This window comes from Nerophis lumbriciformis, linkage group LG15, assembly GCF_033978685.3.
Source record: "Nerophis lumbriciformis linkage group LG15, RoL_Nlum_v2.1, whole genome shotgun sequence".
Taxonomy (NCBI): Eukaryota; Metazoa; Chordata; class Actinopteri; order Syngnathiformes; family Syngnathidae; genus Nerophis; species Nerophis lumbriciformis.
Window position 1 is genome coordinate 24,367,501 of NC_084562.2, and position 17,500 is coordinate 24,385,000.

At 34.3% G+C, this 17,500-nt stretch overlaps 1 protein-coding gene across 1 annotated transcript in view; it reads right to left on the minus strand.

Annotated features, from left to right (window-relative positions):
• The window catches only part of LOC133615853 (protein diaphanous homolog 3-like), a 394,852-nt gene that overhangs the window by 287,292 nt on the left and 90,060 nt on the right, over nucleotides 1-17,500 (minus strand). The window contains exons 9-13 of the mRNA XM_061974703.2: nucleotides 13,509-13,645; nucleotides 13,303-13,408; nucleotides 10,610-10,720; nucleotides 7,469-7,587; nucleotides 7,151-7,267 (exon numbers count right to left, since the gene is read on the minus strand). Coding sequence (XP_061830687.2) covers nucleotides 7,151-7,267; nucleotides 7,469-7,587; nucleotides 10,610-10,720; nucleotides 13,303-13,408; nucleotides 13,509-13,645 — 590 coding nt within the window. The remainder of the gene's footprint in view (nucleotides 1-7,150; nucleotides 7,268-7,468; nucleotides 7,588-10,609; nucleotides 10,721-13,302; nucleotides 13,409-13,508; nucleotides 13,646-17,500) is intronic.

A 17,500-nucleotide genomic window follows, 5' to 3' on the forward strand; every position in this document is an offset into this window, starting at 1 on the left:
GGGGGCAGTAGGGCGTTTCTTCCCAATTGAATGCTATCACCTGCAGACCGGCAGTGTCTTGTCATTCTGATGAGCGCGACCAGTCTGTGAACAATTGAAACGTCCTGTGTGCTTTTTCCTCCTCTATAACAGGTTAGTTTTGGTGAATCAACTCGCTGAATAATATCCATGTGATCTTTATAAGTTTAAGTACACATTCTGATGGTGGAGCCTAACTCTAAAGTGTTTGTGAGTTGTAGTTTGTATTTGTGAATGAATCCAGTGCACAGCTGCAGTAATCAATACAAAAAGGCGACGTGAGTGCGCAATGTTTATATAGGAACTTTTGATCCTAATTCAGACTCCCAAATCAGAGCTCCCGTTTTCTTATTGATTTTATCATGTATATTTGTATAATGTGTGTGTTCTGAAATAGTGACAGAGAATAGAACAAGGATGGACAATTCAACCCTTAACTCAACAATGAGTAGATGAGTGTTATGTGTGTGTATATGTGTAAATAAATGAACACTGAAATTCAAGAATTTATTTTATTTATATATATATATATATATATATATATATATGTAATAAAACATATATATATATATATAGCTAGAATTCACTGAAAGTCAAGTATTTCTTATATATATATATATATATCTTAACCACGCCCTCAACCACGCCCCCCGCCCCACCCCCGACCACACCCCCCATCCCCCACCCCCCTACCTCCCGAAATCGGAGGTCTCAAGGTTGGCAAGTATGTACTTTGGTAATAAGGTGATTATATAAAGAATGCAACTTGGTGTGTGGTTAAAAAAAAAAAAAAAAAGTTTTCAATAGTAACTAAAGTCAAGGGGGTGGCGGTAAAATGTATGTCAACTTAGGGAAATAATTGTGAATGTCTTGCAATATGTTAGCATTTGAGCTAGTTAGCGATGAGCGCACTAGCTGTAGCTCCAAGGAATGAGCAGTATTACCTCGTGATTTTCAAAGTTTAAAAGTTCAATTAAGCTAAATCCTGGTTGTATGATAAGCAGTGTTGGGACTGTAACGCCGTTAGTTTCGGCAGTAACTAGTAGTCCAACGCGTTATTTTTTACATATTCAGTAACTCAGTTACCGTTACTACATGATGCGTTACTGCGTTATTTTACATTGTTTTTTATTTAGTATCGGCTAGAAATAGAAAATCTGAGTGTGTTTTATTGGAGCGCTGCGGTGTCGTCCTTCTGATTCTTCTTGTGTCACAAGCCGGAGAAGAGAGATGCGCGCTCTGTGTGTATCTGGGTGTGGGTGTGGGGAGGGGAGGGGGGGCGTGTCTGTGTTTACTTACAACACATCATGGCTGAGCCGCAGTCGAGTTTCTTAACATGGAGATATTCTCACTACTTTTCTTTTGTCGAGCGCAAAGAAAAGAACATTTTAGTCAAATTACTCATGTCCCCAAAAGGACATCACCAATTCATGACTGTTGCCTCCTGCTCGGGAGGGAGGATCTAAATATTCATGCAAACACTCTACATACAAAATGACCAGAGATTTGAAGGTACAATTTGTCATACCACCACGGATAAATCACTTATTGATTATTTAAGAGATCTACTGATGTATGAAACATATCATGGGATCTTAGATACCCAGAATGGATCGAGAAATAATTTATGGCAATATCCTAGTTATTTGTTGTTCAATCTCCCCTTTTGATGTTGTGTTCAGGACACACATGCACACTTTTAAATACTCTTTTAGAACAAAGATATTGATTTAAATCAGCGGTTCTTAAAATAGTGGGTCGGGACCCCCCAAAACAGTAAAAATGTAAGAGAAAAGAGCCAAAAGACGTAATGTTACAAGAGATACTAGAAATGTGTATACTAATAAACTAATAATATTACATTTTGTCAATCAACTCAGTTACCGTTACTACATGATGCGCTACTGCGTTATTTTACGTTATTTTTTATGTAGTATCGGCTAGAAATAGAAGATCTGAGTGTGTTTTATTGGAGCGCTGCAGTGTCGTCCTTCTGATTCTTCTTGTGTCACAAGCCGGAGAAGAGAGACGCGCGCTCTGTGTGTATCTGGGTGTGGGTGTGGGGAGGGGAGGGGGAAGGGGAGGAGGAGTGGGGGGGGCGTGTGTGTTTACTTACAACACATCATGGCTGAGCCGCAGTCGAGTTTCTTAACATGGAGATATTCTCACTACTTTTCTTTTGTCGAGCGCAAAGAAAAGAACATTTTAGTCAAATGTAAGTTGTGTCTTGGATCAAAGATCCTATCTACTGCCCAAAACAGCAATTCAAATCTGCTGAAACAGCTAAAAAAGCAACATGCTTCGACGAAGCTAGTAAAGAGAGACACAGACTCCGATGCCACTTCACTGAGGCTTTGGGTATGCCATGTGTGCCTTCCTTGGGTGAAGCCAGGTTTACAGCTATGTTGTTATTATGCTGTTTGTTACTTATGTAGGTTATGTTGCAGCTATTTAAAATACTTTTGTCGATTTGTTCTGGCCTGAAAAAAAATTGGCCCTTTGAAACATATCTTTGTCTTTGTGTGTTGTATGTAGACCACATTGCTTAGCAGAGTTCAGTGATGCAAATGCATGTCAAGTTGGTCAACAGATTGTATTATTCTCCAGTGCAATAACAGTACTGAAATGAAGGCTAAAAGGGCATTGATGGGAGCTTTAAAAAAAAAAGAAGTAACTAAATAGTTACTTTTCACAGTAACGCATTACCTTTTGGTGTAAGTAACTGAGTTACTTTTGAAATAAAGTAACTAGTAACTGTAACTAGATACTGGTTTTCAGTAACTAACCCAACACTGATGATAAGTACAATGATAAAAAAGTCACCGTAATAAATAAAATGTAATAGCATTTCAGCCATCTGTGGGGCACAATGTATTTATCCAAAAGTAGACTTTAGTTACCAATCTACACGATGCCATAATCTTAGATTGTTGATGCTGGCAAATGTAATCAGATGTATTCTTATAGGGGCTGTCAAATTATTATTTTTCAATCAGATGAATCACATTGCGGGATTTGAATTAATCATGATTAACACCATTTTGGAAATTGGAATAATCATAATGTGGAATTTGGATTAATCACATTATGTAATTCGGATTAATCATGATTAATACCATTTTGGAATTTGGAATAATCTTGATTAATCACATAATGGAAATCGGATAAATCACATTATAGAATTTGGATTAATCATGATTAATACCATTTTGGAATTTGGATTCATCTTGATTAATCACATTATAGAATTTGGATAAATCATGATTAATACCATTTTGGAATTTGGATTCATCTTGATTAATCACATTATAGAATTTGGATTAATCACATTATGGAATTTGGATTAATCATGACTAATACCATTTTGGAATTTGGATTAGCCTTGATTAATCACATTATGGAATTTGGATTATACACATTATGTAATTTGTATTAATCAATACCATTTTGGAATTTGGATTAATCACATTATGGAATTTGGATTAATCACATTATCTAATTCGGATTAATCGTGATTAATACCATTTTGGAGTTTGGATTAATCTTGATAAATCACATTATGGAATTCGGATTAATCACATTATGGAATTTGGATTATACACATTATGTAATTTGTATTAATCAATACCATTTTGGAATTTGGATTAATCACATTATGGAATTTGGATTAATCACATTATCTAATTCGGATTAATCTTGATTAATACCATTTTGGAGTTTGGATGAATCTTGATAAATCACATTATGGAATTCGGATTAATCACATTATGGAGTTTTGATTAATCACATTATGGAATTTTGATTAATCATTAATACCATTTTGTAATTTGGATTAATCACATTATATAATTTGGATGAATCACATTATGAAATTTGGATTAATCATATTATGGAATTTGGATTAATCATTAATACCATTTTGGAATTTGGATTAATCACATTATAGAATTTGGATTAATTACATCATGAAATTTGGATTAATCACAATATGGAATTTGAATTAATCACATCATGAAATTTGGATTAATCACATTATGGAATTTGGATTAATCACATTATGGAATTTGGATTAATCATATTATGGAATTTGGATTAATCATTAATACCATTTTGGAATTTGGATTAATCACATTATAGAATTTGGATTAATTACATCATGAAATTTGGATTAATCACATTATGGAATTTGAATTAATCACATCATGAAATTTGGATTAATCACATTATGGAATTTGGATTAATTACATTATTGAATTTAGATTAATCACATGATGGAATTTGGATCAATCATGATTAATACCATTTTGGAATTTGGATTAATATTGAATAATACCATTTTGGAATTTGGTTTAATCACGATTAATAACATTTTGGAATTTAGATTAATCTCGATTCATTACAGGTGATTACTTGCTTGCATAATTAAAATGTTGTATGCATTGATTGATCACTGACCGTATGTATGGCTGTTAAGGTCACAGATGAATCAAAATCATGATTAATCTAAGTGTGTACGTGACTCAACTCGTTAATTTTGACAGCCCTATTTTTTTAAAAGTTTGATTAAGATTTGGGAATCAATCCTCGTTTCATGATGAATACAATTTGAAACTGTAATTAAAACAGTCAGGGATTTAAACCTGAAAATAAATACAATTTTAAACTGGCACAGATTTGTATTGTTTATTTATTGTTATCTCCCTAATTACAGTTCACAAACGACATATATGCGTAGCTAGTAAGCACGGAAATGGCCGAACAAACATAATTTGACAAATGTATTCTTGAAAATTATGAATTGTAATAAATGATTAAAACCACAATTCAAAAAATAAAAATAATTTAAAAAGAATATACATATATAGTTCTCTGTGTTTACATTTTCAAATTTTGCAGTATTTTCTTACACTTTATTAAGCATTTCTTACATATTCCTTATTTTTGCAGATTACATTTAAAAAAAAAGTTTACATTTATATACTGTATATATATATATATATATATATATATATATATATATATATATTATTATATTCAATGTTAATGACAGTGGATTTTCCTTTTTGAAATGTTTATTACTGTAGCGATATTGTTGTTAAAGTTAAGGATGTTTGTGATTTCTGATAGTTTGTGAGGGCACCAAAGAAACTTCTATGTGTACGCGCGTTGGCAAAGTGTAATTATTATTATATATATAATTTTCTCTTTGTTTTTGATAGGTCATTGTTAGAATAATTATGCATATATTATCTTCATAACTTTATGCTTAAGGACCGTTGCTATAAATCAGGGGTGCTCATTACGTCGATCGCGAGCTACCGGTCGATCTCGGAGGGTGTGTCAGTCGATCACCAGCCAGGCATTAAAAAAATGGTCCTAAAAATGAGCGATCATAAATCTTCACTATGACGTCACTTTCGTCACTTGATTGACATTCATGGCATCCGAGGGTCTTCTGAGATGACGCTGGCTGCTGCCAGCTCATTAAAATTACCGACTGGAAGGCGAGAAACACTTTATTTCAACAGACTCTGGCACCGTACCTGTCGTCAAAACTCCAAAGACCGACTGCACACAGTTGCACAGTTGCGCTCACAAAAAAAGAGTCTCAGGAAGCTGGCGTGCACAAGCTAGCAAGCTACGGAGTTTGCCGACAATGTATTTCTTGTAAAGTGTATACAAAGGAGTACGGAAGCTGGACAAATAAGATGCCAAAAACCAACCACTTTCATGTGGTATTGGACAGAAAGGAGGACTTTTTTTCTCCTCCATTCGAAAATGCGGACATTAACAGCACCACTGTCTGATTCCAATCAATGCAAGTCATCAGAATCAGGTAATACACCAACTTATATTCTTGTCTTCATGAAAGAAAGGAATCTATATGTGTTAAACATGCTTGTATTATCTTTAAACACCTTTAACTTGTTAACAATATTAACTATATGTGTTAAACATGCTTGTATTATCTTTAAACACCTTTAACTTGTTAACAATATTAACTATATGTGTTAAACATGCTTGTATTATCTTTAAACACCTTTAAGTTGTTAACAATATTAACTATATGTATTAAACATTCTTGTATTATCATTAAACACCTTTAATTTTTTAACAATATTAACTATATGTGTTAAACATGCTTGTATTATCATTAAACACCTTTAACTTGTTAACAATATTAACTATATGTATTAAACATGCTTGCATTATCATTAAACACCTTTAATTTTTTAACAATATTAACTATGTGTTAAACATGCTTTCATTATCTTTAAACACCTTTTACTTGTTAACAATATTAACTATATGTATTAAACATACTTGTATTATCATTAAACACCTTTAATTTTTTAACAATATTAACTATATGTGTTAAACATGCTTGCATTATCATTAAACACCTTTAACTTGTTAACAAAAACATATATTTCATAAATAAGTAAATATAAATTATATATATGAATGAGGTAGATCCCCACGACTTGATCAATTGAAAAGTAGCTCGCCTGCAGAAAAAGTGTGAGCACCCCTGCTATAAATTATTGTCAATTGTGCTGAAGTGGTATTTTTGTATCTGTGCAAGCTGGCAATACAAAAGATTGTTGTGTTGTGTCCAGACTCGGCCTGCTGACTGCCAAGGCCGAACACCGCTGTTACGCAGACAGAGCAGAGACAAGGCGTTATCACCTGCGTCAACTAATTTTCATTTATTTATAATCATATATTGTGTCTAACTGGAGTTGTCCAGATTACCCCCTTCCCTCAGCGACAGCTTCAGTGATGTAACAGGGACCTTCCTAATAAATAGAGGAGCGTAGGGCGAGACTGTGACTAAGTGTGCAGCTCCATGCGTTCTCCACATTAGCTAAATTGAACTATGTCTCTGCATGATTCCTTGCTTCTTGTCTGACAGTCATAAAAAATATCAATAATTATGGATATGGACCGATATAAAACACTCACATTGTGATACAGTTTTCAGCCATATTGCCCAGCCCTAGTAGAAAATCGTCAAAAACGTGGCGTTACGAACACTGAATCGCAAAATAGGCGAGGATCCACTGTTCTAAACCCAGTTTTTCCCCCCGGTTGCAACCGTCATACTGAAAAAGCAGAAGATGTGACAGACCTGACAAAGTAGTCGGTGCGTATGAGCACCAAGTGCTGCAGAATGGAGAGGAAATAACTTTCCGCAGGGCTGTCCTTCACCATATTCTGCAAAATACTGAACACGTCCCCCGCATCAGTAAGGCTGGTCAAGGACTTGTAGATGAATGGAAGCCATTCTTAGTCACGACAAAGAACATACTTCCCAATGAACACTCCACAAATCATTGCTAATATCTATTCATGAATATTTGACCTTACACTCGCTGACGTCGCTGCTTTCATTTCATATAAAACAGGTGTGCAGCAAACAGTGAATTTGTTAAAAAAAAAAGGATATTCCAGCTCGCTTCGGATGTCCTCCAGCCGGTGAGAGAACTCCATCATGTCCTCTTCTTTGTGCTCCTCAAACACCTTCAGCTGAATGTCGAGGGCCTCGTTCCTCACAGACAACAGTTGCTGTGCAAGGTGAAGGGAAACGAGAGTTGCAAAGGGGACGAGACGTGAACACGGGGATGCGACATCAGCATGGAGAGGTCATCAGTAGCTTTTTGTGTTAGCGACTGATAATATTTGACTGTACAGTGGAGCCTCCATTTAGGAACCCCTATATTTGCCAACTTTTACAACGAGCCAAATATGCCTCTGCGAAAACGCCTCGTTCGTTCATTTTGTGCCGCGCCTTGCAGGCAAAAAGCAGGGCGCAGAATTTCCGGGGTCAATTTTAACTCACAATTGCATTCTTTTTGTATCGTCACCGTGGAGTTGTTAAGTCTGTTTAGCTGATTGGAGAGCTAGCTTTTGCATCTAGTGGGTCCATGACGATGACTTCTGTTTTGTTTAATCAGCCGTTTTACTGCCGTGTTACAGGCACCGTTTGGAAACAATTAAAGGTATGTAAATAAACATTTACAGAATATTTATGTGTAAATAACTCATTTCAAGACGTATATCAGACTGTATAATGCATATGTTCCTTCTTGACTGTACTTAAATGTAGAATATATGTATAATATATTTATATTATTCACATGTGAATAATGCTGTATTATAGACTGTATTTATATTATTCACATGTGAATGATGCTGTATTATAGACTGTATTTATATTATTCACATGTGAATAATGCTGTATAATAGACTGTATTTATATTATTCTCATGTGAATAATGCTGTATAATAGACTGTATTTATATTATTCTCATGTGAATAATGCTGTATAATAGACTGTATTTATATTATTCACATGTGAATAATGCCGTATAATAGACTGTATATATATTATTCACATGTGAATAATGCTGTATAATAGACTGTATTTATATTATTCACATGAGAATAATGCTGTATAATAGACTATTTATATTATTCACATGTGAATAATGCTGTATAATAGACTGTATTTATGTTATTCACATGTGAATAATGCTGTATAATAGACTGTATTTATATTATTCACATGTGAATAATGCTGTATAATAGACTGTATTTATATTATTCACATGTGAATAATGCTGTATAATAGACTGTATTTATATTATTCACATGTGAATAATGCTGTATAATAGACTGTATTTATATTATTCTCATGTGAATAATGCTGTATAATAGACTGAATTTATATTATTCACATGTGAATAATGCTGTATAATAGACTGTATTTATACTATTCACATGTGAATAATGTTGTATAATAGACTGTATTTATATTATTCACATGTGAATAATGCTGTATAATAGACTGTATTTATATTATTCACATGTGAATAATGCTTTATAATAGACTGTATTTATACTATTCACATGTGAATAATGCTGTGTAACAGACTGTATTTATATTTTTCACTTGTGAATAATGCTGTATAATAGACTGTTTATATTATTCACATGTGAATAATGCTGTATAACAGACTGTATTTATGTTATTCACATGTCAATAATGCTGTATAATAGACTGTATTTATATTATTCACATATGAATAATGCTGTATAATAGACTGTATTTATATTATTCTCATGTGAATAATGCTGTATAATAGACTGTATTTATATTATTCACATGTGAATAATGCTGTATAATAGACTGTATTTATATTATTCACATGTGAATAATGCTGTATAATAGACTGTATTTATATTTTTCACATGTGAATAATGCTGTATAATAGACTGTGTTTATATTATTCACATGTGAATAATGCTGTATAATAGACTGTATTTATATTATTCACATGTGAATAATGCTGTATAATAGACTGTATTTATGTTATTCACATGTGAATAATGCTGTATAATAGACTGTAATTATATTATTCACATGTGAATAATGCTGTATAATAGACTATTTATATTATTCACATGTGAATAATACCGTATAATAGACTATTTATTTTATTCACATGTGAATAATGCTGTATAATAGACTGTATTTATATTATTCACATGTGAATAATGCTTTATAATAGACTGTATTTATACTATTCACATGTGAATAATGCTGTGTAATAGACTATTTATATTTTTCACATGTGAATAATGCTGTATAATAGACTGTGTTTATATTATTCACATGTGAATAATGCTGTATAATAGACTGTATTTATATTATTATCATGTGAATAATGCTGTATAATAGACTGTATTTATATTATTCACATGAGAATAATGCTGTATAATAGACTGTATTTATATTATTCACATGTGGATAATGCTGTAAAATAGACTGTATTTATATTATTCACATGTGAATAATGCTTTATAATAGACTGTATTTATACTATTCACATGTGAATAATGCTGTGTAATAGACTGTATTTATATTTTTCACATGTGAATAATGCTGTATAATAGACTGTGTTTATATTATTCACATGTGAATAATGCTGTATAATAGACTGTATTTATGTTATTCACATGTGAATAATGCTGTATAATAGACTGTATTTATATTATTCACATGTGAATAATGTTGTATAATAGACTGTTTATATTATTCACATGTGAATAATGCTGTGTAATAGACTGTATTTATGTTATTCACATGTGAATAATGCTGTATAATAGACTGTATTTATGTTATTCACACGTGAATAATGCTGTATAATAGACTGTATTTATGTTATTCACATGTGAATAATGCTGTATAATAGACTGTATTTATGTTATTCACACGTGAATAATGCTGTATAATAGACTGTATTTATATTATTCACGTGTGAATAATGCTGTATAATAGACTGTATTTATATTATTCAGATGTGAATAATGCTGTATAGTATTTATTGTCTATTGTGAGCGAACTGTGGTGCTGAATTTCCCCCAGGGATCAATAAAGTACTTTCTATTCTATTCTATTCTATATCTGCGACTTATAGTCTGATGTGGCTAATATGTGAACAAATATAAAGTTTGTAAATGGAGGATCCACTGTACACATCGAAGAGTTCATTTGTGTTGAACTTGATGGGACGGAAGGACTTACCGGCAAAATGTCCTTCAGACCACAACGTATAAATTCATTTCGGATGTGCAGCCTCAAGTCCAGCTCGTCAGGAGACGTCACGAGCGCGTTGATGAGCTGCATGCAAGCCACCTGCGATGCAAACGGCAGAGAGGAGAGCGGTCGCGTGAGCGAAAGAAACAATGTCGTCGTTCATCCAGATGTGGAAGAAGAGCGTGTCAACATGCGTACTAAATTACTCATGTCCCCAAAAGGACATCACCAATTCATGACTGTTGCCTCCTGCTCGGGAGGGAGGATCTAAATATTCATGCAAACACTCTACATACAAAATTACCAGAGAATTGAAGGTACAATTTGTCACACCACCACGGATAAATCACTTATTGATTATTTAAGAGATCTACTGATGTATGAAACATATCATGGGATCTTAGATACCCAGAATGGATCAAGAAATAATTCATGGCAATATCCTAGTTATTTGTTGTTCAATCTCCCCTTTTGATTTTGTGTTCAGGACACACATGCACACTTTTAAATACTTTTTTAGAAGAAAGATATTGATTTAAATCAGCGGTTCTCAAAATAGTGGGTCGGGACCCCCCAAAACAGTAAAAATGTAAGAGAAAAGAGCCAAAAGACGTAATGTTACAAGAGGTACTAGAAATGTGTATACTAATAAACTACCGTATTTTTCGGAGTATAAGTCGCACCGGAGTATAAGTCGCACCTGCCGAAAATGCATAATAAAAATGGAAAAAAACATGTATAAGTCGCACTATGAAAAAAACTGCGACTTATATTCCGAAAAATACGGTAATAATATTACATTTTGTCAATCATAACACAAAGTGTTAATGTGCGTTTATGGAGAATTTATATTTATTAAGAAAGCTTTTTTTTTTTTTTTTTTTTTACACTGAATTATTGTAACTGAATTTTTTGCATTTGTATTTTGTGAAGTGTTGTTTTGTTTTTGTTTTCATCAAATTGTAATGACAATGTCATCGAATTAAAATATTGTAAGCAAAATGTGTGTTTAAACATTCAGTTTGTCAAAATACAGTATTTGAAAACTTTGTGTAAAAAAAAAAATTCTGTGTAAAAAATGTGCCAAAAAAAATTCTAAAAAAAAAAAAAAATGCAGGGAAGAAAAAAATCTGTATAAAGGAATTCAGCGTATAACAATTCAGTGCAGAAATATGTTTTGCTTCAAAAAACATAATTAGGACTGATGCAATCGATTCTGCCTCAGAACCAGCCAATGAGGTGTCAAGTTTGCAGGTCGATTAATCAATCAGTCAATTTTGCAGGACGATTAATCAATCAGTCAATTTTGCAGGACGATTAATCAATCAGTCAAGTTTGCAGGTCGATTAATCAATCAGTCAAGTTTGCAGGTCGATTGATCAATCAGTCAAGTTTGCAGGTCGATTGATCAATCAGTCAAGTTTGCGGGTCGATTAATCAATCAGTCAAGTTTGCAGGTCGATTAATCAATCAGTCAAGTTTGCAGGTCGATTGATCAATCAGTCAAGTTTGCAGGTCGATTAATCAATCAGTCAAATGTGCAGGTTGATTAATCAATCAGTCAAGTTTGCAGGTCGATTAATCAATCAGTCAAGTTTGCAGGTCGATTAATCAATCAGTCAAGTTTGCAGGTCGATTAATCAATCCGTCAAGTTTGCAGGTCGATTAATCAATAAGTCAAGTTTGCAGGTCGATTGATCAATCAGTCAAGTTTGCAGGTCGATTAATCAATAAGTCAAGTTTGCAGGTCGATTGATCAATCAGTCAAGTTTGCAGGTCGATTAATCAATCAGTCACGTTTGCAGGTCGATTGATCAGTCAGTTACGTTTGCAGGTCGATTAATCACTCAGTCAAATGTGCAGGTTGATTAATCAATCAGTCAAGTTTGCAGGTCGATTAATCAATCAGTCAAATGTGCAGGTTGATTAATCAATCAGTCAAGTTTGCAGGTCGATTAATCAAACAGTCAAGTTTGCAGGTCGATTAATCAATCAGTCAAGTTTGCAGGTCGATTAATCAATCAGTCAAGTTTGCAGGTCGATTAATCAATCAGTCAAGTTTGCAGGTCGATTGATCAATCAGTCAAGTTTGCAGATGAATTTTTCTCGCACTGAATGTTTTGTACACTGAATTTTAACAAACCGATTTTTTTAAACACACAATTTGCTCACAATTTATTATTCAATGACATTTTTAGCATCATTTAATGTAAAAAAAAAAATACATTATTCACAAATTAAAATGCAAAAAAATTCAGTTACATAAGTTAAATGTCCCAAAAAACTTTTAAAAGGTAATTTGTAGTGTTTTTTTATTTATTTTTAAATATAGCAACATTTTCAGCTTTTTTCTCATTACATCATGTCTTTTTGCACTTTTTTTTATATACATTTTGCCCTTTATTCCCCCCAAAAAACAGTTTGCGGCCCAACAGCACTTCAGCTGCTGGCCCCCCAAGCCGCACTTTGGACACCCCTTCATTATTTTGGCCTACACTCTACTATTCATGTTAGAACATTACACAAGCCCCCAGCTAGGTGGCAGTGGTGCTCAGTCCACGCACACATGCTCCTTGTCCCACCCAGTAGATGTGGTAAGTACACACCGAGACAGCGGAGGCGAAGAAATGGGTAAGTTTGTGACAGGAAGGAGTCGTCGGATGAAGAAAGTCTTTGCTTACTTGCAACTGAACGGAGCGATCTCCTAGTCCCTGCACGATGGGACTGAACCTGTCCGTGCCTCGCCATTCTCCCGCTGTGGTGATGGCTTCAAGGACCTTCTCCAGGCTGAAAGGGAACAGTGAATGCACGTGTAAACACCCCTAATTCAAATTCAACAAAAACACCAGAAAAGCTGGAATCTGTGTTTTGTTTTTTCTAAACATACATGTTCTCTTCGCCCACAATGCAGATGGCCGACAGCACCTTGACCACGTCGGTCATCATGGCCGACTGGGTGGGGTCTATTGCTCTTGCCAGGAGTGCCAGACTTCTCTCCTCCCCAAGGATTCTGTCCAGGCCATACTGCAAAAAAGGTGGACATTAACAGCATTCATTTAAGATGTAAGTACAACATACTCCAAACTAAATGAGGCAATTCCTGAAGGAACTGCGTGTGAATGCTCCAATGCTGAAGTTGAACTGAAACGCTGACAGAACGTAGTATGAATGTGAGAATCATTTGAATGTTGAAGCATTTGAATTTCCAGGAAAACTGGAATTTGGTTTGGATGTCCAGGATGAGTGGAATGTGTTGATGCTGGAATGGTTTCAATAGGTTGAAAAATGTGGGAATTGTGCAACATAGATAAAATGTCCCATTCATTTCAAATGGGAACTTCCTGGAAATTTGGGAATAGCGGGATTTTTGGGGGAAATGATTAGGAGCTTGAATGTCCTGAATGAGCTGAATTGCTTGGTGTTGGAATTGTTTCAATCGGGCAAGAGATGTTGAAGTAGTAAATGGTATTAGGGAATTTCGGGAAAATCTGAATTTTTTTGGAAAAGAACAAGAAGAAGAAGAAGAAGAACAAGAAGAAGAATAACGAGAAAAGAAGAAGAAGAACAAGAAGAACAGGAACAAGAAGAAGAAGAACAAGAAGTTCAAGAAGAACAGGAACAAGAAAAAGAAGAAGAAGGAGAAGAACAAGAACAAGTACAAGAAGAACAGGAACAAGAACAGGAACAAGAAGAAGAAGAAGAAGAAGAAGAACAAGAACAAGAAGAACAAGAAGAACAAGAACAACAAGAACAACAAGAAGAAGAAGAACAAGAACAAGAAGAACAAGAAGAAGAACAAGAACAAAAAGAACAAGAAGAAGAAGAAGAACAAGAAGAACAAGAACAAAAAGAACAAGAACAAGTACAAGAAGAACAAGAAGAAGAACAAGAACAAGAAGAAGAACAAGAACAAGAACAAGAAGAAGAATAACGAGAACAAGAACAAGAACAAGAAGAACAGGAACAAGAAGAATAAGAACAAGAACAAGAAGAACAAGAAGAACAAGAAGTTCAAGAAGAACAGGATGAAGAAGAAGGAGAAGAAGAAGAACAAGTACAAGAAGAACAGGAACAAGAAGAAGAAGAAGAAGAAGAAAAAGGTGGACATTAACAGCATTAATTTAAGATGTAAGTACAACATACTCCAAACTAAATGAGGCAATTCCTGAAGGAACTGCGTGTGAATGCTCCAATGCTGAAGTTGAACTGAAACGCTGACAGAATGCAGTATGCATGTGAGAATAATTTGAATGTTGAAGCAGTTGAATTTCCAGGAAAACTGGAATTTGGTTTGGAACTTGGGGAAGTGCTAGTTTGAATGTCCAGGATGAGTGGAATGTGTTAATGCTGGAATGGTTTCAATAGGTTGAAAAATGTGGGAATTGCGCAACATAGATAAAATGTCCCATTCATTTCAAATGGGAACTTCCTGGAAATTTGGGAATAGCGGGACTTTGGGGGAAATGATTTGGAGCTTGAATGTCCTGAATGAGCTGAATTGCTTGGTGTTGGAATTGTTTCAATCGGGCAAGAAATGTTGAAGTAGTAAATGGTATTAGGGAATTTCGGGAAAATCTGAATTTTTTTGGAAAAGAAGAAGAAGAAGAACAAGAACAAGAACAAGAACAAGAAGAAAAACAAGAAGAAGAAGAACAAGAACAAAAAGAACAAGAACAAGAAGAAGAATAACAAGAACAAGTACAAGAAGAACAAGAACAAGAACAAGAAGAACAAGAACAAGAACAAGAAGAAGAACAAGAACAAGAAGAACAAGAACAAGAAGAAGAATAACGAGAAAAGAAGAAGAAGAACAAGAAGAACAGGAACAAGAAGTTCAAGAAGAACAAGAACAAGAACAAGAAGAACAAGAACAAGAAGAACAGGAACAAGAAAAAGAAGAAGAAGAAGAAGAAGGAGAAGAAGAAGAACAAGAACAAGTACAAGAAGAACATGAACAAGAAGAAGAAGAAGAAGAGGAAGAAGAAGAACAAGAACAAGAACAAGAACAACAAGAACAAGAACAACAAGAACAACAAGAACAAGAACAAGAACAAGAACAAGAAGAAGAAGAACAAGAAGAACAAGAACAAAAAGAACAAGAAGAAGAAGAAGAACAAGAAGAACAAGAACAAAAAGAACAAGAACAAGTACAAGAAGAACAAGAAGAAGAACAAGAAGAAGAACAAGAAGAAGAATAACGAGAACAAGAACAAGAACAAGAAGAACAGGAACAAGAAGAAGAAGAACCAGAACAAGAAGAAGAAGAACAAGAAGAACAAGAAGTTCAAGAAGAACAGGAAGAAGAAGAAGGAGAAGGAGAAGAACAAGAACAAGTACAAGAAGAACAGGAACAAGAAGAAGAAGAAGAAGAAGAAGAAAAAGGTGGACATTAACAGCATTCATTTAAGATGTAAGTACAACATACTCCAAACTAAATGAGGCAATTCCTGAAGGAACTGCGTGTGAATGCTCCAATGCTGAAGTTGAACTGAAACGCTGACAGAATGCAGTATGAATGTGAGAATAATTTGAATGTTGAAGCATTTGAATTTCCAGGAAAACTGGAATTTGGTTTGGAACTTGGGGAAGTGCTAGTTTGAATGTCCAGGATGAGTGGAATGTGTTGATGCTGGAATGGTTTCAATAGGTTGAAAAATGTGGGAATTGTGCAACATAGATAAAATGTCCCATTCATTTCAAATGGGAACTTCCTGGAAATTTGGGAATAGCGGGATTTTGGGGGAAATGATTAGGAGCTTGAATGTCCTGAATGAGCTGAATTGCTTGGTGTTGGAATTGTTTCAATCGGGCAAGAAATGTTGAAGTAGTAAATGGTATTAGGGAATTCCGGGAAAATCTGAATTTTTTTGGAAAAGAAGAAGAACAAGAAGAAGAAGAAAAACAAGAAGAAGAAGAACAAGAAGAACAAGAACAAGAACAAAAAGAACAAGAAGAAGAATAACAAGAACAAGTACAAGAAGAACAAGAACAAGAACAAGAAGAACAAGAAGAAGAACAAGAACAAGAAGAACAAGAACAAGAAGAAGAATAACGAGAAAAGAAGAAGAAGAACAATAAGAACAGGAACAAGAAGAAGAAGAACAAGAACAAGAACAAGAAGAACAAGAAGTTCAAGAAGAACAGGAACAAGAAAAAGAAGAAGAAGAAGAAGAAGAAGAAGAAGAAGAAGAAGAAGGAGAAGAAGGAGAAGAAGAAGAACAAGAACAAGTACAAGAAGAACAGGAACAAAAAGAAGAACAAGAACAAGAACAAGAACAACAAGAAGAAGAAGAAGAAGAAGAAGAAGAAGAACAAGAACAAGAACAAGAAGAACAAGAAGAAGAAGAAGAAGGGAAAGAAGAAGAAGAAGAAGAACAAGAAGAAGAAGAAAAACAAGAAGAAGAACAAGAAGAACAAGAAGTTCAAGAAGAACAGGAAGAAGGAGAAGGAGAAGAACAAGAACAAGTACAAGAAGAACAGGAACAAGAAGAAGAAGAAGAAGAAGAAGAAGAAGAAGAAGAAGAAGAAAAAGGTGGACATTAACAGCATTCATTTAAGATGTAAGTACAACATATTCCAAACTAAATGAGGCAATTCCTGAAGGAACTGCGTGTGAATGCTCCAATGCTGAAGTTGAACTGAAACACTGCCAGAATGTAGTATGAATGTGAGAATAATTTGAATGTTGAAGCATTTGAATTTCCAGGAAAACTGGAAATTGGTTTGGAACTTGGGGAAGCGCTAGTTTGAATGTCCAGGATGAGTGGAATGTGTTGATGCTGGAATGGTTTCAATAGGTTGAAAAATGTGGGAATTGTGCAACATAGATAAAATGTCCCATTCATTTCAAATGGGAACTTCCTGGAAATTTGGGAATAG